The sequence below is a fragment of the Saccopteryx leptura genome, chromosome 6, assembly GCF_036850995.1.
Source record: "Saccopteryx leptura isolate mSacLep1 chromosome 6, mSacLep1_pri_phased_curated, whole genome shotgun sequence".
Lineage (NCBI taxonomy): Eukaryota > Metazoa > Chordata > Mammalia > Chiroptera > Emballonuridae > Saccopteryx > Saccopteryx leptura.
Window position 1 is genome coordinate 54806062 of NC_089508.1, and position 22680 is coordinate 54828741.

The window sequence follows — 22680 nt, forward strand, 5'->3', positions numbered from 1 at the left end:
CAGAAATGTAGCATCTTCCTGTCTTTCTCTCTGCTTCTCCTATTCTTATAAGGACCCTTGTGATCACATGGGGCTCACTGGATAATCCATAATATTCTCCCAACCTCAAAATCATTTAATCACATTTGCTAAGTCCCTTTGCTATCGAAGGTAACATTTACAGGTTCTAGGGATTAATTAGGATATCTTTGATCTCACATTACAGCATTCCTACTTTTTTCTATTGTACTACTTCACTAAGTCTCTAATATGCTGTTAAACTTGCCCTTAAATTTATGATTTTAATAACCAAATTTTTTTGTTTTTGGATTCTGTTATTTTAGACAATCCCTTATTACTGAGTTATACTTTCAATTCTCCCATTTGTTTCTTCAGATATATTAAGCACATCTGTCTACTTTTAATTTTATTTTTCAGTTACAGTTTACATTCAATAGCACATTTATTTTTATATTTATATCCAGTAATGACAATACTTGAAGTCTCTGTGGGTCTGATTTTGATGTTTGTTTTGGTGACCTATTTCCTCATGAGCTTTATGGTTCCTACAAGGAGCTCAAGCTTTCTGTAAGATCATCTTTGGTAATTCTTTAAGGCCTTTGAGAGGATGTTCCTCCAGAAAAGATTTGGGTTCACTTCTCTCTTTGCCTGGGTACAATACCAAGCTATAATTACTCAAAACAAGTCTCATCTTAAAGAGTTTTTTGAAACTCAAAGATAATAGGGTCCCAGACCTCTATGCAGCATGTTTATAATTATAAATATTCAGGAAAAACTTCTTTCTCCCTCTGTTCATGGCCACAGTTCAGAAGGATAAGTTTTCAAATTTTGTCTCTTTTCTAGGGTGGTTTTTGTTGTTTCTTTCTTTTCCAGTGGGTATATATCCTTTTGTGAGTTCTGATTCTGGGATGGTAGATCTCTGGCCTGACTCCATATAATGCATGCTTCCAATTTTTATCTCCCAAGTCCCACATGAACCTCTTGAAAACTGAAAATACAAGTCATCCATAATGAGCAGACGCCCTTAGGGCAGCAGTCATTAGGTGCTTGCAAACCGTTCTGAATTTGACTTTTTTTCCTTTTCCTTTTTTGCCAGCTCAGGGTGATATTTTAACCTTTTTAAAAAATAAAAAATCCATTATTTTTAGGTATTTAATAGTAGGAAGAATTTTTTTTCTTTTAAAGATAACGTTTCTGTATCACTGGAAATGAAGTAATGGTACACACCTATTTTTAACTGGTAATAAATGTAAGATTATGTTACATCAAAGGTTCTGAAATTATATCCTTGAACATTTCATTTCCTTATTCTTTCACCCTTTAAAAGGTCCTTTCTAAGGAGTGTCCTTAATGAAATAACTATAAGGAAGTACAGCTGATCCTTTGAACAACACAGGTTTGAACTGCATGGGTCCACTCATTTGTAAATTTTTTTCAATAAATATTGTAAACATATTTCTCCTTAAATGTCCTTAATAACGTGATCTTTTCTGTGGCTTACTTTATTGTAAGAATACCGCATATAATACGTATAACATACATACAAGTTAATCAACTGTTTATGTTATTAATAAGGCTTCTGGTCAACAAACGCAATTACACAGTTACACTTGGAGAATCAAAATTATTATGTGGGTCTTCAACTGAGGAGGTGGGGGTTTCTGTCAGTGCCCCTAACTCTCATGCTGATCAAGAATCAACTGTACTACTCTTCAGTCTTTGCCACCCATTTCTAAAACCTTTAAAATTTCCCCAATACCCCAAATTTTAATATGGCTTTATAGAACATAAATATTTATAATATTACCAAAGTAACAACTAAGCATATTTATAGACAACACAAATACAAGAATGGAAATTACAATTTGTTAGCATAATGAAATTCTCATTTTATTTTCACTTTTAATTATTTCATTACATTAGTTATGCAACAAAATGAATTCCACCACCATTTTAAACTGGCTAGCTTCCCTTTTCCACCCTTGGCTGAAAAATTCTTCATGCAATCATGTTTCTTAACCCTATTCACCATTCTCTCATGTAGCTGTTTCAGAATGCTGGCAAATGTCTATGGGTTGCTAAATTAAAAAAATAGTCACTGTAAAGTCTACCATGTTGCATTTTTTACCTAGAAATTATACAAAGACATCTCACTCTTTGTGGCTGTCAGAAATCAGCCACGGGTTTATTTTATAATAAAAACCAATGCACTGTCACTCAATCCCATGGTCGCAGGTTTCTGCCCCAGTCAGGGTTCATATGAGGAGCAATCAGTGAGTGCACAACTAAATAAAACAATGAGCCCTGGCCAGTTGGCTCAGTGGTAGAGCATCGGCCTGGCGTGCAGAAGTCCCGGGTTCGATTCCTGGCCAGGGCACACAGGAGAAGCGCCCATCTGCTTCTCCACTGCTCTCCCTCTCCTTCCTCTCTGTCTCTTCCCCTCCCGCAGCCGAGGCTCCATTGGAGCAAAGATGGCCCGGGCGCTGGGGATGGCTCTATGGCCTCTGCCTCAGGCGCTAGAGTGGCTCTGGTCGCAACAGAGCGACGCCCCAGATGGGCAGAGCATCGCCCCCTGGTGGGCGTACTGTGTGGATCCCAGTCAGGCGCATGCGGGAGTCTGTGACTGTCTCCCCGTTTCCAGCTTCAGAAAAAAATAAATAAATAAATAAAACAATGAGCTGATGCTTCTCTCACTCTCTCCCTCATTCTCTTTAAACAAACAAACAAACAAAACAATGCAGTCCCTTAACCAGAACCACCCCAATAAAATCCTATAATATAAATAAATAAACAAAATAAAAGCCAGTGCAGTCCCAATATCACAATCTGACAATAAAGAAAATCTTGCTAAAATCACTAACTGGTAAATTACTACTATTTCAATGCACGTCCTCTGTTAAAAAAAAAAAAAAAGAATGGCTTCACAGCTCAATGTGGGAAAAACATGTGGACTCGGAAAGGGTTCAATGGTAAAGCAATGAACAGAGTCGAGGGAAATGGTAACCTTTGATTATGCCTCAATTTCTTTATTGGTAAAATAATTATGACCACCAAGGAAAAACAACAAAATTGATCAGAGATGTGGGCAGACCACCAAGAGTGTTTGTTCTTTCCCTTCTTCCCTGTTCTTCCCATAAACAGCTTCAAAGCAATAGGAGGAAGTATGTAGGTAAAAAAAACGAACAGGTACAAGACAACCATAACCTGCAGAGGGCGCTTTCCTCATATCCACACAGAGGGCCAAGAAGTTTCTCCTGTTCTTGCACCTCCACACCAAACAAACAGAATCCCTGAGAAGAACTTGAATTTGTTCTAGCTTGTTTGACAGTTTATATTTATTACAATGGCAGATAGACCCAGAAATTTCTTCTTTCATTCCTGACTCCATACTGAATTCACAAAAATCCATTAAGTATCTGGATCTGCATAGTAGTAGTCTCTGACTGGCAAATAACCCCTCAATGGAAAACTCAGGGAAGATACAAAAAAATGATTGAGAGAAGTAAAAGAGGAAACAGACTCCCATCATCAATCACCTCAAATGAGAAAAGCACCACTAACCCTGTAGTCAATACCATTACACTAAGAGTTATACATATCGGTTTCACTTTGAAATATTAAAGGGAATGAGTAAGAAGGGTGTTTCTTCTTTAAAGCCAAGAAAGGTACAACAAGGTGAAAAAAAACAGTAGTATGTCCACTACAAAGCAGCAAACAACAACAAAAAATCCAAAAGTCTGTATTTTAGCACTGCTTTGTGAAGCATCAATTAAATCCAATTATTCTCTAGTACCTTGCTCAGAGATCAAACATACCCATGCTCACAGGATTCCCATGAGCCAGAGCCAAATTCAATTATCAAGACAGTGTAGTGAAACACACAATTTTGTACATGTGGCTGCATAAAAGTCTGTCTAAAACAATGCTTCATAATTGTAGACAGAAAAATTCTGTTACTCAAAAGGTAATGGAGCCTTGGCCAGTGGCTCAGGGGATAGAGTGTCTGCCCAGAATATGGACCTCCTGGGTTCAATTCACAGTCAGGGCACACAGGAGAGGCAACCATCTGCTTCACTCCTCCTCCTTTTCCTTTTCTCTACCTCTTACCCTCCCACAGCCAGTGGCTCAATTGGTTTGAGCGTTTGCCCCAGGTACTGAGGATGGCTTGGTTGGTCCGAGCATATCAGCCTCAAGTGCTAAAAATAGCTTGGTTGATTTGAGCATCGGCCACAGACGAGGTTGCCAGATGGATCCCAGTCAGGGCGCATAGCGATAGTCTGTCTCATTATCTCTCCTCCTCTCTCTTAAAAAAAGAGAAAAGAAAAGAAACAAAAGATAACTAACTGAGTTTCATGTGTCCTTTTTCCTTTTATATCACTTGTTAATAATCATAAATCATTTTAATCAGTTCCATACACTTTTCACTCTGAAAGACTATTAGTATATTAATCTTCAGATTAATCATTTTCTATTCCCCAACTATCACTCATACCTATCTAACCTTGGCACTGTTTTCCATAATTAGCCTTTATCTTGTCCCACCTTCCAATCTACCAACCACAATTTTGTCCAACCAAATACTTCTAAAAAATGTATATGTGAGTTCATATGTCAAACTGTACCTGTGAATATAAGACATAAATGTCTTTATACTCTCTTACTAGTATAATCATTAGGATATTATTTATTAAACAGATGAATTTACTAAATTTAAGTTTAAACTTCTAAATCCTAAAAATAATTTAAGATATATCAACTTTTATTCTTAAATAGAAGCCACTGTAAAAATACCAATGGTCTTAGCCAATTCAGTAAGAAAAAGAAATGAGATTTAAATATTGAAGAGATAATAATTTTAGGGCATATTCTCACACATGGATGCTTAGGCAGCCAGACACATGACATTATGTGAATTTAACCTTTTTGATGACCAAGAACAACCAGTGTATATTCCTATGAAAAATTGTGTCATTTAGCCCTAATGAGTGTACTATATGGCCCCAAGTTATGATATTTTTATAGTTTTAAGACTATATTTTTTTCTTATGTATCAGATTTACTTCTTAGAGCTGGTATGTTCACTTCTAGCAGTATATCCCTTCCGTGGTTTGTAATCTGTCTTCTTTACCTTGCTGTGAGCTATAATCAAATTTTTTAGTAAGGTCAGGTGACTATAGTAAAGTCAGGTGACTATTCTCCTGGAAGCTTCAGAAATATACCCTGAATGAAGTACATGAGTTTTAGGACTCAGACTTTTAGAATACAAACTTCCTAGCCTACACTTGAGTTTCCAGCTGTGTGTGTGTGTATACATGTAAAGGTTCTAGAAAAATAAAACTACAACAGTGCATATGGATGTAAACTATTACTGGATAAAGAAAGGTCACTTCACTTACTAATTAGGGCAAATAAAACAGCTTTAATTCGTAAGAGATAGCCTTATAATATTTTAGAAAGGGCAAATTAGTTTCAACATCAGCCCAATAATGTCTTTCCTAACTTATAAATTGTAATAAATTAAAAATATTAAAGAAAGAAATGCTATGTTATGTGTGCAAATACAAAAAATAAAGCAAGTTAATAAAAATAATTTCTAATTTGGGGTCTACTGACATCCTTAATACAAATAAATAGGAAGAGTCTATTATTAAAATTTCAAATATAAATAAATGCCTCTAAGGCAATTTGTTCTCTTTTAGGTTAGCCATTGCCTCTATTATTCTAATTTCACCAATAATTTTCTTAGCAAACCATCTTTTCTATAGGTGTTTTCCTGCAAAGGGTGGAGATGATGGAGATGATTCTTAGTAGCTATAACCTAACAACCTTCAGGGCCACATAATAGTTACACTTCATCAAAAGTCATGGTGGACTCATTGGCAGACTCTACTAAGTTGTGTGTGTGTGTGTGTGTGTGTGTGTGTGTGTGTGTGTGTCAGAAAGACAGGAAGAGAGAGAGATAAAAAGCATCAATTCTTCATTGCAGCTCCTTACTTGTTCACTGATTGCTTTCTCATATGTGCCATGACCGGGGGAGGGGGCTACAGCAGAGTAAGTGACATCTTGCTCAAGCCAGCGATCTTGAGCTAAAGCCAGTGACTTTGGGCTTCAAGTCAGCGACCTTTGAGCTCAAGCCAGCAACCATGGGGCCGTTTATGATCCCCCACTCAAGCCAGTGACCCTGCGCTAAAGCTGGTGAGCCCATGCTCAAGCCCAATGAGTACTCAAGTCAGTAACCTCCGGGTTTCAAACCTGGGTCCTCTGCATTCCAGTCCAATGCTCTATCCACTGTGCAACTGCCTGGTCAGGCTCTACTAAGTCTTAAACATATGATAATGTAAACTAGGAAAAGCAGTTCTTTTGCAATTTTCATTATCATCTAATATGTCAGAAATTAATACTATTTGATGTGGCTCAAACTGTACTAATTGATTTTTACATAAATTTTATTAAATTTTACTTTTTAGTTAGTTGTCAAATCTATGATATCCAAAGACCACACAGCACTGTGTTGTATTATACACATGAAATACACATTAACCCTTTGAGTAGTATGAATGTTCACATACGTCCTCGTGCCTCCTGACCATCCAGAGTATGATCAAATTTTTTAAAAATGTGTAAGGCAACATTAAAAAAAGACAAATGTTCTTCTTGTTTCCATAAATTGGTTATCAAACAAACATGATTTTAAGTTAATAAAACTGTAACTGAAACTAATTTCACTTTTTGAAAAAAAACCTCACTACTCAAAGGGTTAAAAATGATATAAAAATAACATCCTCATCTATAAAACTGATAAAGATTAAAGAAAATAATGGATACCCAATGTTGGCTAATTCTAGAGAAACACACTCTGGAATACTCTCTAACAAAATGTCCAGTAATTGAGCCTTAAGGAATATATAATAATGTTCATCTATTATGACCTAAGGAAATAGTTTCCTAAAGAAGTAGTCAAAATGTTTATTTTAGGACATATACCAGCAAATATCTGAAATAACTGAAAAATCAACAATAAAGGTGTAGTTAAATAATTTCTTATATGGCCATTAAATAACTATCTGATGATATGGAATATTTTCCCCAAAAAAGATACTAAATTTCTTAATTTAGATTTACTTAAAATATATTTTAAAAATATATCTCATATAATAATAGAAAAAAAAATTAATAAATAACGATTGCTCTCGCCTGACCAGGCGGTGGCACAGTGGATAGAGCGTCAGACTGGAATGTGGAGGACCCAGGTTCGAGACCCCAAGGTCGCCAGCTTGAGTGCGGGCTCATCTGGTTTGAGCAAAGCTCACCAGGTTGGACCCAAGGTCGCTGGCTTGAGCAAGGGGTTACTCGGTCTGCTGAAGGCCCACGGTCAAGGCATATATAAGAAAGCAATCAATGAACAACTAAGGTGTCACAACAAAAAACTGATGATTGATGCTTCTCATCTCTCTTCCATTCCAGTCTGTCTGTCCCTATCTATCCCTCTCTCTGATTCTTGCTGTCTCTGTAAAAAAAAAAAAAAAAAAAAAAAAGATTGCTCTCTAGGAAGTGTTATATGTGGTTTTATTTTGTGCTTTGTAACTTTCCTCTGTTCAAATTTTTCTACCATGCTCACATCTTTATTATATGCGGCTTAAGTGTCTGTTTGTCGCCGATAGCTTATTGGTTGCTTGCGTAACTGTACTAGCCAATGGGGTGAAGTTGCCACGGCTGAACGCAAATTGAGCGGGTCAGGGGGAAGGTGAACATTTGTTTGCATTGGCAATCACCTGTTTTACATAAAAACTACATCTTAATGTAATTTCTTTTAAGAATGCCTCCTAGGGCCCTGGCCTGTTGGCTCCGTGGTAGAGCGTCGGCCTGGCGTGCAGAAGTCTTGGGTTCGATTCCCGGCCAGGGCGCACAGGAGAAGAGCCCATCTGCTTCTCCACCCCTCCCCCTCTCCCTCCTCTCTGTCTCTCTCTTCCCCTCCCGCAGCCGAGGCTCCATTGGAGCAAAGATGGCCCGGGCGCTGGGGATGGCTCCTTGGCCTCTGCCCCAGGCGCTAGAGTGGCTCTGGTCGCAACAGAGTGACGCCCCGGAGGGGCAGAACATCGCCCCCTGGTGTGCAGAGCGTCGCCCCCTGGTGGGCATGCTGGGTGGATCCCAGTCGGGCTCATGCGGGAGGCTGTCTGACTATCTCTCCCTATTTCCAGCTTCAGAAAAATACGAAAAAAAAAAGAATGCCTTCTAGAAAATACAGCACTGAAGAGGAGAGAAAAGGAGCTAAAGCTGCACAAAAACAGCTTTCTTGACAAAAAGAAACCACTGAGCAGAGAAAGACAAGGCTTGCTTCAGTCGCAGAGCAAATGCATCTTTCTCGGCAAAATGAGACTGATGAGCATAGAGAAACAAGGCTTGCCTCAGATGCAAGACAAAAAAGCCTGTCTCGACAAAATGAGTCCCTTGAACAAAGGCAGGAGAGAAATGCAAAAAAACAACAGAGTAATGCTGACCGAAACGCAAAAAGGATTAAAACAGTTTCAAACGGAGAAACTTTAATTTTTGAGCATTCCTCTGGTGACATGAATATTAAATGTGAACACTGTCATCCTTAAACTTCAAGTTAGAAACTAATCGATTTGACCGTGGCAAGAAAGGATTTTCTCAATGTTGCAACTATAACCATCAATAAGTCTCAGGGCCAAACGCTTAAGCGTGTTGGCATTTTTTTACCTGAGCCTGCATTTGGTCACGGTCAACTTTATGTTGCCTGTTCAAGAGTTCGTGAAAGAACGGACGTAAAATTAAAAATAATTGATGGTCCTCTGCAAGGCGAGCTTAAAAATGATGGAAAGATCTACACAAGAAATGTTGTGTACAAAGAGATCTTTGACATGTGAATTAACATTTTATTATTTAAATCACCTTTATTTATTGAGCTAGCGGTGGCTCTTAAGAAATGTACTGCCAGTGGTTTCCTTCATTGCACTTTACTTTAAGCAATTAAGCAAGTAGAAGGGGGAAACCCCGTGGGGCACTAAGCAAAGGGGCGTCCTCGCCGCCTGCCCTGGGTAATTCAGTTTGAATTAGCAGACACCTTTGCACAAATCATTTTAATTACAATTTATAATATCTAGAACAGCGGTCATTTAGTATGACCACCGGGCTTTCTAGTAAGTTATATCAGAAAAGAAAGATTTAGCCTGACCAGGCAGTGGTGCAGTGGATAGAGTGTGGGCCTGAGATGCTGAGCACAGGCTGGTCAGCCTGAGCATGGGATTATAGACATAATCCCATTGTCGCTGGCTTGCCTCCAAAGGTCTGTGGCTTTAGCAAGGGGTCACTGGCTCTGCTTGAGCTTCCCCCACCATCCCCTACTGGTCAAGAAATGTGTGAGAAGCAATCAGTGAACAACTAAAGTGGTGCAACTAAAAGTTGATGTTTCTCATCTCTCTCCCTTCCTGTCTCTCTCAAGAAAAACACAAAAAAGGTATATTTTTCTGGTGAATAAACTGTTTACAGTTACTTGTTACTTATTTATTGAATGTGTTAATGTTATGATGAATACATATTTGAATATTTAGAATCAGACCATAAGTTTCTTAAAGCTAATTCTAGTATTTCTGTCAATTTAGGAAAGCCTAACTTAAAGGAAAAAATATTTTTAAACTATGAAACTTGCCTGACCTGTGGTGGCACAGTGGATAAAGCGTTGCCCTGGAATGCTGAGGTCACCAGTTCAAAACCCTAGGCTTGCCCAATCAAGGCAAATACGGGAAGCAACTACTACGAGTTGATGCTTCCTGCCCTACAACTCCTTTTCTCTCTCTCTCTCAAATCAATAAAGTTAAAAAGCCTGACCAGGCAGTGGCGCAGTGGATAGAGCGTTGGACTGGGATGCAGAGGACGGTTCGAGACCCCGAGGTCGCCAGCTTGAGCGTGGGCTAATCTGGTTTGAGCAAAGCTCACCAGCTTGGATCCAAGGTCGCTGGCTTGAGCAAGGGGTTACTCGGTCTGCTGAAGGCCCGCAGTCAAGGCACATATGAGAAAGCAGTCAATGAACAACTAAGGTGTTGCAACGAAAAACTGATAATTGATGCTTCTCATCTTTCTCCATTCCTGTCTGTCTGTCCCTATTTATCCCACTCTCTGACTCTCTCTTTGTCTCTGTAAAAAATAAAAATAAATAAATAAAATGAGCCATATATATATAAATATATGCATTTTTTTATTTCCCCAGGTATAAGATGCTCCCATGTATGATACACCTTAATTTTGAAAAAAAAAGTTAAATAAAATGTATGAGACCTTACATATTTTTTATAATCAAGTTATAATTTATTTCAGAAACTTATTTTTACCCTTCCCAGAAAGTATCACTCTATCAATAAATCCCACATAGTTACTGAATAAAAAAAGATTTAGACACATGGCTTTCTTCACTGGGAAATAAGAGCTCTCTAGCAGATTAGATAATTGCAATCTATAGTAAAATCAACAAATCCAAATTTGTCGGTTTACATTACAGGTGAGAAATATGGCTACCTTCAGAATTGGTTGGTGAAAAGTTACTTCACAGACCGCTCTATAAGATATGCTATAGCACTGCATCAAACTGAAATGGGAGAAATTTATGCTTCTAGTAACTACTACCCTGAGCCAACATATTAGATATAGGTCAAAACCAAGAGTTACTTTGGCACAAAGTCATTCTCTATAAGGCAGCAAATAGATGCTTTGTGGGAGTTGCTTCATGGTCTTTTATCCTGAATGAAATAACTAAAGTAAATATAATACTTTGTGCCATAGTATTTTGAGAAGTTGCATGAAGTTTAAAAACGTAAGTCATATTAGGCCCTGGCCGGTTGGCTCAGCGGTAGAGCGTCGGCCTGGCGTGCGGGGGACCCGGGTTTGATTCCCGGCCAGGGCACATAGGAGAAGCGCCCATTTGCTTCTCCACCCCCACCCCCTCCTTCCTCTCTGTCTCTTTCTTCCCCTCCCGCAGCCGGGGCTCCATTGGAGCAAAGATGGCCCGGGCACTGGGGATGGCTCCTTGGCCTCTGCCCCAGGCGCTAGACTGGCTCTGGTCGCAATAGAGCGACGCCCCGAAGGGGCAGAGCATCGCCCCCTGGTGGGCAGAGCGTCGCCCCTGGTGGGCGTGCTGGGTGGATCCCAGTCGGGCGCATGCGGGAGTCTGTCTGTCTCTCCCCGTTTCCAGCTTCAGAAAAGTACAAAAAACAAACAAACAAACAAACAAAAAACGTTAAGTCATATTATAAAAGCAACAAAGAAAATATTAAAGAATTATAGCTCTAAAATTTTTTTTTTGTATTTTTCTGAAGTTAGAAGCGTGGAGGCAGTCAGACAGACTCCCGCATGCGCCTGACCAGGATCCACCCAGCATGCCAACCAGGGGATGATACTCTGCCCATCTGGGGCATTGCTCCATTGTGGCTGGAGCCATTCTAGCACCTGAGGTGGAGGCCATAGAGGCATCCTCAGTGCTCAGGCCAACTTTGCTCCAATGGAGCCTTGGCTGCAAGAGGGGAAGAGAGAGACAGAGAGAAAAAAAGAGGGAAAAGGGTGGGGAAGCAGGTATGCACTTCTCCTGTGTGCCCTGACTGGGAATCAAACCTGGGACTTTCACATGCCGGGCCGATGCTCTACCACTGATAGCTATGAATCTCTTAAAAATAAATCACTGATTTACAGATTATTTCAAATTCTCATATACTGGTGTCGTCAAAAATGAGACACATAAATATTTAAATTTTAAAGCCTACATTCTCTTTGCCTTTTTTTGATAGACAAGACAAGGCTGCCAGGCTTCTAAATCTTTTTTATTTAAGAGGGGGAGTAGGGGGAGGAGAGAAAGGGACAGATGGACAGAAAGGTAGAGAGATGGGAAGCATCAGTTCTTTGTTGTGGCCCCTTAGTTGTTCATTGACTGCTTTCCTATACTGGAGGCTCCAGTGACCCCTTGCTCAAGCCAGTTACCTTGAGCTTTAAGCCAGAGACCTTTGGGCTCAAACCAGTAACCATGGGGTCATGTCTATGATCCTGCACTCAAGCTGGTGACCTCAAGGTTTTGAACCTGGGTCCTCAGTGTCCCAGCTTAATGCTCTTATCTACCGCACTACCACTGGTCAGACATAAACATCAATTTATTGACACAATTTCTCTCCTTTACTCCCCTTATTTTACTATTAGAAGCATACAGTTTGTCTCTTACTGATGTCCTTGAAAGCCATTTTTTAAAAATAAGGTTTAAGATATGACTTACTTACCTTAGATATTCTATTTGACCTGGTTCTTGAGTTGTTTTTGATATATGTTACTGCTAGTAACTGTAAATAAACTATTTAATATTCTTGTAAAATAGAAATCCTAACTAGCCTGTCTTCACACAATTGAATTTAAATGAAATAATACTAACTTTCTGTTGGAGGAATTGTAGAAGTTCTTAAAGTAAATTAGGGTTCTCTTTACTTTTATTATTTGGTATAAAATACTGTATTTGGTTATGTCACTGGGAACCTTTTCTGTTAAGCAAGAATATCATAATTATTACTCAGTATTTTTTTTAATTGGGTTTTTTTTTGTTTGTTTGTTTGTTTTTTTGTATTTTTCTGAAGCTGGAAACGGGGAGAGACAGACAGACTCCCGCATGCGCCCGACCGGGATCCACCCGGCATGCCCACCAGGTGGCGACGCTCTGCCCACCAGAGGGCGATGCTCTGCCCCTCCGGGGCGTCACTCTTTTGCGACCAGAGCCACTCCAGCGCCTGGGGCAGAAGCCAAGGAGCCATCTCCAGTGCCCGGGCCATCTTCGCTCCATTGGAGCCTCACTGCGGGAGGGGAAGAGAGAGACAGAGAGGAAGGAGAGGGGGAGGGGTGGAGAAGCAGATGGGCACCTCCCCTGTGTGCCCTGGCCGGGAATCAAACCCGGGACTTCTGCACGCCAGGCTGACGCTCTACCACTGAGCCAACTGGCCAGGGCCTTACTCAGTATTTGATCCCAATTATATGTAGGAAAGTTAAAGAGATATGATAAGATCTTTAACTTCAAAGGCTTAAATTAAATCAACACTTAGAGTATATATCAATAAGATGTGGTACATGGTTGGTGACAGATGAGGTATAGAAAGTGGTGCTACAAGTATGAAGTGGTTAGTAAAGGTTTCACAAAGCGAGTGAGTCAGGCCTTAAATAAAATAGAAGAGTTAGTACATATGAGGTATAAGGGCTAAGAATGGATGTTTCTTGTGTTTGTTTACTAGCTTTTTAAGACATAAATTTAAATGAGGAGTTGACACTGAAGGGATTTAAATGACAAGCTGAAAAGTTTGTAACTGGAAAGTACAAAGTAGTTTTGAGCAATTTGTGGTGATCAAGAAATGTTCAATTTGCCTTCTTAAATGAGAGGCACCACATAAAGTGATATTAACTAAAATTCATCTTTTATTAACTATGGATTAGAGCAGGGGTAGTCAACCTTTTCATACCTACTGCCCACTTTTGTATCTCTGTTAGTAGTAAAATTTTCTAACCACCCACTGGTTCCACAGTAATGGTGATTTATAAAGTAGAGAAGTAACTTTACTTTATAAAATTTATAACGCAGAGTTACAGCAAGTTAAAGCATATAATAATAATTACTTACCAAGTACTTTATGTCAGATTTTCGCTGTTTGGCAGAATAAATCTTTATAAAACAACTTACTATAGTTAAATTTATCTTTTTATTTGTACTTTGGTTGCTTTTTATTTTTACATGAAAGCTGGAATGTCCACTAGTGGGCGGTAGGGACCAGGTTGACTGCCACTGGATTAGACTGTGCTAATGTCCCATGCATAGATTAGAAAATTGATTTTTTTTTTTTTTTTTGACAGAGAGAGTCAGAGAGAGGGACAGATAGGGACGGACAGAAAAGGAGAGAGATGAGAAGCATCAATTCGTTGTGGCACCATAGTTATTCACTGATTGCTTTCTCCTATGTGCCTTGATCTGGGGGGTGGGGGGGAGTTACAGCAGAGTGAGTGACCCCTTGCTCAAGCTAGCGATTTTGCGCTCAAGCCGGTGACCTCGGGGTTTTGAACCTGGGTCCTCTGTGTCCCAGTTCAACGCTCTATCCACTGTGGCACTGCCTGGTCAGGCAGAAAATTGATATTTTAAATGAGAGTTTATGTCATTTGTGGGAAGGAAAGTTACTGTTCTGGTCTACAAGCGGGTGTTAAAATCATCCTTTTCTCTGCTGAAGGCAATTTTTAACTATGCAGTTTTCTCATCTTGCAAGTACTGTTTTTCTATTGCATGCATGCAAGTATACATGGGAAAGTAGAGTTGTGTGTGATTACTCCACCTTAATATTACATGAGTCTCAGTGCATGGAGAATGACAAGCATTTTTAAAATAACCTCCATCTGTTAGAAAAACAGAATGGTGCGGAGGACCCGGGTTCGATTCCCGGCCAGGGCACATAGGAGAAGCGCCCATTTGCTTCTCCACCCCTCCGCCGCGCTTTCCTCTCTGTCTCTCTCTTCCCCTCCCGCAGCCAAGGCTCCATTGGAGCAAAGATGGCCCGGGCGCTGGGCATGGCTCTGTGGCCTCTGCCTCAGGCGCTAGAGTGGCTCTGGTCGCAATATGGCGACGCCCAGGATGGGCAGAGCATCGCCCCCTGGGGGGCAGAGCACCGCCCCTGGTGGGCGTGCCGGGTGGATCCCGGTCAGGCGCATGCGGGAGTCTGTCTGACTGTCACTCCCTGTTTCCAGCTTCAGAAAAATGAAAAAAAAAAAAAAAAAAAAAGAAAAACAGAATGAACACAAAAATATGAAGAGCAACAACAGATAAGGTAGTACAGTTTTCTAAATCTTATAAATGAGACTACTATATGAGTGATAATTTAGGAAAATTTGGAAGTTAGTTGAATACTCAAAATTGTTTAGATATGCTAAGATACATACTTTTTCTGTCTTCAAAAATTCTTGTAATGTGAGGGAAGAAAGTAAAGCGTGCCAGTTTCTCATACAGAACACATTTCCACCAGTTAAGATGGGACTCTCTAAATAAAACATCTTAAATTATATTCCCATTTTCTTTCTAATATTGTTTGAGGAACTTTAGGTAAACAAAGATAACTGGAGCATATTAGCCACAATTGGAAATATAAAAAAAGAATAAGGAGCCTGACCAGGCGGTGGTGCAATGGATAGAGTGTCGGACTGGGATGCAGAGGACCCAGGTTCGAGACCCCAAGGTCGCCAGCTTGAGCGCAGGCTCATCTGGTTTGAGCAAAAATCCCACTAGCTTGAACCCAAGGTCACTGGCTCCAGGAAGGGGTTACTCAGTCTGCTGAAGGCCCGCGGTCAAGACACATATGAGAAAGCAATCAATGAACAACTAAGGTGTTGCAATGCGCAATGAAAAACTAATGATTGATGCTTCTCATCTCTCGCCATTCCTGTCTGTCTGTCCCTGTCTATCCCTCTCTCTGACTCACTCTCTGTCTTTGTAAAAAAAAAAAGAAAAAAAGAAAAATATGCATAATGTTGTTAATGTAGGAAGTGCAGTAATTGCTGACCTTGTCTTAATCACCTTTACTTTTTTCCTTAATAGAATATACATTATGAATGTAGGTGTATTTTTTGAATTCGGAAATGTGTATTTTGTTAATGATTAGCTGTGTGAAAGTCTAAAGTCATTGTGCAGTTTTATCAATGCAAAGAAAACAGGCAGAAAATATGAAAACAAACAATTTTAGCTACTGTAGTAAAGCAAATGGGTTATATTCTTGGATCACTTACCCGCTTGTATGGTCAGCTCACAGGTGTCCATAAGAAGCCTATAGTCTAGACATTTTTGCTTTATTGTATACATATAGTAATAACCAAGCAGTTCAAATTCTCTTTTTTCTTAAAATTTTAAGGAAAATAATTACTAAAAATGGAAACAGCCCTGGCCAGGTGACTCAGTTGGTTGGAGTGTTGTCCTGATACTCCAAGGTTGGAGGATCAGTCCCTGGTCCAGGCACATACAGAAATCAACCAGTGGATGGGTGGAACAGCGAATCAATGTTTCTCTCTTCCTTTCTTCTTCCCCTTTTCTCTCTAAAGTCAATTAATAAAAAATTTTAAAATGAAACATAAGTATGTGTTTAGTGATAAGAATTTTTGTTGTTAAGGATACTCACCTGGGTTATCAAAAATAGCCTTGAAATTTATCTCATTGTAAACTTGTCTTGGGTCTAGTCCTGACCTGAACACTGGAGAATTTTCACTCGGATGAGGATTGTTTCAGCTTTTTTGTTTCTGAGCTTTATTTTCTGTTTGGATTTGTGCACAGAATCAGCTTCAGGCACTCTGTATACTCAGTCCACAGTGAAGATGAGGCCAAAAGCTCAGCTTTTCAAAGCTTTAGTCTAGGATGGCTTACTACCACTAGAGTTTGGGAAAGACCTTTGTAAAGTAGTCTTGGTCATTCAGGGACTGGTCTTGGATTTTGTGATTGCTGTCAGTGCTTGATAAATGATAGGATTGGAGGAGAAAGAGAGTGAGTAATATCATTTCTGATAGGTCCTATCTAAATTAAAAGGAAGAACATTTCATTGTTCTCATAATTAATGAGGTTGAGCCCTACTGTATCCTTTTGTTAGCCTGTGATAAAAAAGTCTACCAATAACTTTCTTCTAGGTCACAGGTATAGTACTGAAAGAGAGAATTTTATTTTAAAGATTTGTGTGTTCTCTTAGCTGCCATGGTCTACAGCCTACTGAGGTTATGTTACCTGATGAATAACTAGTCCAGATGGCTAAATGGTTGGAGGATATAAAACCAAAACCCATTTCAGGAAACTATCTACTTTGCTAATTTTTGAATAGGAGCCATTCTACTTAGTGATAACTTTCTCAATTTGTTTTAAAATTTAATTTTTAACTGTTTTTTATTTTTATTTTTACCTAGGTTACAAAATACCCTCCTATGCTTGAAACCTACAGACTACATGTCCTACAAGAACGACCCAATGGTTTTTTATCCCCTGGAGATACATTAGAAACATAACTATGGTGCCAAAAGAACTTCTTACCTTTCTCTGACTACGGTTTATTTGGACATACTTTTGTATTGAAGAGAGGTATACAGCCTGAGGCTACTCATTGTGGAGAGACTCTGTCGTGTAGGATCATGGACCATCCTAGTAGGGAGAAGGATGAAAGACAACGGACCACTAAACCCATGGCACAAAGGAGTGCACACTGTTCCCGACCGTCTGGCTCTTCAACATCCTCTGGGGTTCTTATGGTGGGACCCAACTTCAGGGTTGGCAAGAAGATAGGGTGTGGGAACTTCGGAGAACTCAGATTAGGTAAGAACTTAGTTATTATCAGTGGCTTCCCTAACAACAGCAGCAGCGATAGTATGTTGTGGTGTGTTTCAAGATAAGAGGTTTCTAATTTTATGGCAAATTCTCTTAAGGAAGACCTATTGTTATAAGAACTTAACAATTTGTGAATGGGATAGTTATTATCAGTTATAATTGTTATTCAGGGTTCATCTCTGTGTCTATAGGCTTTTAAATTTTCCATAGGAAGATCTGTAAATATCAATAAAATGAAGATTCTGATTTAGTTGGTCTGAGCCCTAAATTCTCTCTTTTTAATAGACTCTCAGGTACTCTAAATGCTGTTGGCCCTTGAACCCTACACTTCAAGAAGGGAGTATGGTCTTGTTTTCATTCAAACCATGCCCCTAATGAGGCAGTCATACCCTAATTTAATCTGCAAGCATATACAGTGGTCACCTGTCTATCATGGGGGTTAGGTTCCACAACCCCTTGCAATAGGGGAAAATCCATGAAGTAACGACCTTATATTTATTTTATTATTTATATACATTTTAACGCTTTATAAGCCTTCCCCACACTCTTATAAATCTTTCCTACACTGTTATTAACCTTTGTCAGATTCTTATAAACACTTCCTATGCTCTTAAACACTTTCTACACTCTTAAACCTACGTAATTTTAAGAAATAAAATTCTGTATGGGTACTCACCAGTGAATATACTACAACTTGGAATGATGAAGATGATGGTGAGTTAGCTGTGCAGTACCGATAATGATGAAGGTAGTGATGATGAGATGAATGTAGTGCATAGCCAAGAAGAGCATTACAGCTCATCTGCTGTACACTACGTATTTTATTTTGATTTAATATTCTTTTAATATATTTTAATTAATATTTTTATATTGTTTTCAATTTTTTAGGCTAGAAAATGCTTATTTTACCACAAAAGTAATTAAAACAATAAATATATAAAAATACTTATACGCTGCAAAATCCTGCAATTTAGTGAAAAATCCACAACACCAAATTAGATATATACAATTTAAAAATCTACGATACAGTGAGACCACAAAAAGTGAGCTGTGATATGGTAAGAGAGGCATTCCAGCTGATACTATGTTTACATTTCTTCCTGGAAGTCCCATCATTAGGACTTCTGGGAGAGATTAGGCAATTTTATTTCCCAGCCAAAGAAATGGATTTTTAAAATTTCAAGCACAAATTTATGAGTGAGAGGATGAGTAATGGCAAAATTGGCCAGTTTGAAGATGTGAAATTGGAAAAGAGGTACACTGGGTATTTATTTATATATTGGGTATTTATAAACTTTTTTTTTATAACCCTCCTAGACATCAGCTTGGATAATATGAGGTCTCCTTTTAAGTTAAAGTGTTTGCTTTGCTTTGCTTTGCTTTGCTTTCCCTCCCTCCTTCCTTCCCTCCCTCCCTTCCTCCTTCCTTCCCTCCCTCCCTTCACTCCTTCCTTCCCTCCCTCCCTTCTTCTCTTTCCTCTCCTTTCTTCCTTCCCTCCCTCCCTCCCTCTCCCTTCCTTCCTCCTTCCCTCCCTCCCTCCTCTGCCCCCTTCCCTCCTTCCCTCTCTCCCTCCCTCCCTCCCTCCCTTCCTTCCTTCCTTCCTTCCTTCTTTCCTTTTCTTTCTTTCTGAGAGAGAGAGACAGGAAAGGAGAGAGATTGAAAAGCATCAACTCATCATTGCAGCACTTTAGTTGTTCATTGATTGCTTTCTTATATGTGCCTTGACTGAGGAGCTCCAGCAGAGCCAGGACCCTGCTCAAGCCAGCGACCTCAGGGTTCTGAACCTGGGACTTCAGCATCCCAGGTTCACGCCCTATATACTGTGCCACCACCAGTCAGGTTAAATGTTTTCTTTTTCTTCATAAACATTGAGGCTGTGGTTTGTTATGAAGACCCTTTGTTAGGACACTTGGGCCTTTGGGGGAATGGGAGTGTAGAAGCATAAGATAATTTTGCTTGTTACTTCTACTACCTCTGATGATTCTGCAAAAGAAGATGGAAAAAGTTTTTTCTACCTTCATAGAGATTCAGGGAAACATCAGTATATTAGCCAGGGATCACTGGATGCGGTTTTGAATTTAGGAATGCTGAGAATGAATTTATTTTTACTGGTAGGAAGCTGTCAGCCTAGAATTTTAAGACCTGGCTAGGATAATGCAAGGCTTTTCACATTTAGTGATATGTTCATGTTGAGATTAGGAAAGCCTGCAGATGCTACTGAGCATAGGAGTAAGATGGGTAATTTCACAATGCTTGAGTTCCTAGCAACTACTAAGTTGTTTTAGCAGCTAGTTTCATGAACATTCATTTATGTAATGTATTGACTTTGCTCTAATATCATGGTAGTACTTGAATTAAATAGATTCTGACATAAACATCCACAAAATTACTGCTGAGCGGCAGTTTATAATGCGAAACCCTGGGCTTGCCTGGTCAAGGCACATATGGGAGTTGATGCTTTCAGCTCCTCCCCCCTTCTCTCTCTTTGTCTCTCCTCTCTCTGTCTCTCTCTCTCTCTCACCCTCCCTCTCCCTCTCCTCTCTAAAATGAATAAATAAAAAAAACTATAATGCATATAAATTCACATATTCTCAAAATATCATAAAATTGTTTAATTTCTATAAAGTTGACAAAAAACCTTGGTCAGTGAAAACTGAAACTGTTTTATTCACTTAAATCTAGATTTGTATTACATGATCTTTACATTTACATGGGAATGGAGAACTCTATTCAGTTTAAAAGGATAAATGTGTAGCCCATGTATATTTTCAGAGTAATAAGGTGTTGTGTTTTATTTCCTCTCGTGAAATAGGATAATTTTGTTAGTTCTCATTTTGAACTGCCTTGTAGTCAGTAGAAAGCATTTGTCTGTCTTTTCAAGTGGTTTTATTCTTGTGTGTTTATCAGGTTTTCATTAGCCCTGGGACCATATTATTACAGCATTACAGCATTGTATCTAGGAATACTTTTTATTAACAGAAACCAGAAAAGGTACTTTCAGATCATTTGACATCTTTCTAACAAGAATGTTTTGCTGAATACCCCATTCCAGCATTCTTTTGTTCTGATATTTGTAAATAGAAGATTGTGCAGACAACAGAAAGATGTAAACTAGGAAATTCCAAACACAAGTCAGGTACAGATAGTCCTTCACCTGGGTTTCTGTTTACAGTGTCATGATTCTTCTTCAAACTCATTTCTTGACATTTCTAGTGACACTGTCTCTTTTGTCCTTCAAATAGCCAAGTGCATTTGCATTTCTACTTTAAAACTTTTATACTTAACAGTTCCTTCTGCCTGCAGAATTTTCCCCCCAATTTGTGCTTATCTGGTTATGTCTCATTCTTCAGTTCTCAGCTTTATTTATTCATTCATTCATTTGAGAGAGAGGGAGAGAAACATCAATTTGTTATTTCACTTATTTATGCATTCATTGGCTGATTCTTGTATGTGCCCTGACAAGGAATAGAACCTGCAACTTAGGTGTATTGGACGATGCTCTACTGAGCTACCCGGTTTGGCCAGTCCTCGCTTTTATGTTACTGTCTCAGGGAAACTTTCTTGACTTCTCCCCCACCTCCATTTAAATGAGCACATTTCTCCTCTAGCCACATTCTGTCCCATGTAACTGCTTTATTTTATGCATTACATTTTACTATCTGAATTGAATTTCTGTATTTGTTTACCTATTAAATTGCCTTTTCTTACTTGAATATAAGCCCCGTGGAAGGTAGCAATTCCACCTGTATTATTTACTGTAGTTATTTGTGGGATAAATGGATAGATATCCAGATGAATAGGAAGAAGGGAAAAAAAATTATGGGTTCCTTTAGGCTACTGGTATGTGGGGATGTGGTAGATAATGGCCTTAATGTGTTTAGGCAAACTCCTGGATTCCAGGCAGAACCAAAAAAGTAATGTATGTTAATGATTAATACATTTTGGTTCTCTGCCAATCTGTTTATATCTCATCATTCATTTAACAAACAGTTCTTAAATATTTACTATCTTGGCCTGACCTATGGTCATGCAGTGGATAGAGCATCCACCTAGAATGCTGAGGTTGCTGGTTCAAATCCCTGGGCTTGCCCAGTTAAGTCACATACAGGAAACAACTACTACAAGTTGGTGCTTCCTGCTTCTCTCCCTTTTCTCACTCTCTTTCTTTCTCCCTCTCTCCCCACTCTCTAAAAATCAATAAAAATTTTTTAAAAAATCTTTAAATATTTACTATCTTGCTAGACTTTGGGAAAGATACAAAGAATAACAAGATAAACTTTCTGTCCCTAGCCAGATAGCTTGGTTGGTTAGAGCATCATCTGAAGCTCAGAGGTTGCTGGTTCGATCCCCAGTCAGGGCACAACAGGAACAAATTGTTGCTCCTCTCTCTCTCTCTCTTTCTTTCCCCCTTCTCCCTTCCTCTTCCCTCCCTTGCCCTCTCTAAAATCAATAAAACAGTTTAAAAAAAGAAGCTCTGTCTGTTGATAGAGAAAACAAATTATAATACAAAGTGATAAGCATAATAATAGATTGTGTAAAAACTGCATTGGCAAAGAAGATTGATGAGGGTTTCAGAGACTGAGAGTAGGGCAGGCCTCAGCGGGGATTGGGGTTAGGGGACTGGGTGAAAAAGATGAAGGGATTAAGTAAAGAAAATAAATTTATAGACCCAGACAATAATGTGGTGATTGCAGGAGGGACAGATGGGTAGTGGGAGGTGGAAGAAGGTAAGGGGGGGATAGATGGTGACATAGGGGGACTTGACGTGGAGTGGTAAACGCACAATGTAATATACAGATGATGTGTTGTAGAACTGTGCACCTGAAACCTGTATAATTTTATTAACCATTGTCAGCCCCAAGAAATTCAATAAAAAATTTAGAGAGAGAGAATGACAGGACTTCCACTGGTCAGTACAAGGAAGAAGGGCATTCAAGCAGCAGGATGCACATATACTAAGTGTTAGGAAGTTGGTTAGCATACTACTAGAGCAGCAACTATATACTTATATGTGGCTGGGTAAGGGGTGTGAAGTGAAAAAAAAGTAATAGATGAGGCTATAGGTTGGGACCAGATTGTCAAGTGTTTGTATTGTATTAAAGCATTTGGACTTTATAGGCAGCGTAGAGTAGAATCATCAGGATTATACAACAGATAAGTGACATGATCTGGTTGTATTCTACAAACATAATTCAGATAGTTATAAGATTATATCAGTTAAGAAAGAGATTGACATATTATGGATTTTGCTGTAATTGCAGTACTTGTCACATTGTGTTATTTTCTTTCGTCTAGCTACAGATATGTTTGATGATAGTACT

At 39.1% G+C, this 22680-nt stretch overlaps 1 protein-coding gene across 4 annotated transcripts in view; it reads left to right on the plus strand.

Annotated features, from left to right (window-relative positions):
- The window catches only part of CSNK1G1 (casein kinase 1 gamma 1), a 505634-nt gene that overhangs the window by 333817 nt on the left and 149137 nt on the right, over positions 1–22680 (plus strand). For 2 of the 4 annotated variants that reach the window (XM_066344164.1, XM_066344161.1), the window contains exon 2: positions 16945–17347. In XM_066344164.1, the coding sequence (XP_066200261.1) occupies positions 17167–17347 (181 nt within the window). In that variant the 5' untranslated portion in view covers positions 16945–17166. Of the gene's footprint in view, positions 1–16944; positions 17348–22680 lie in introns of those variants that run through there. The other 2 variants (XM_066344165.1, XM_066344166.1) reach the window with 1 other exon arrangement.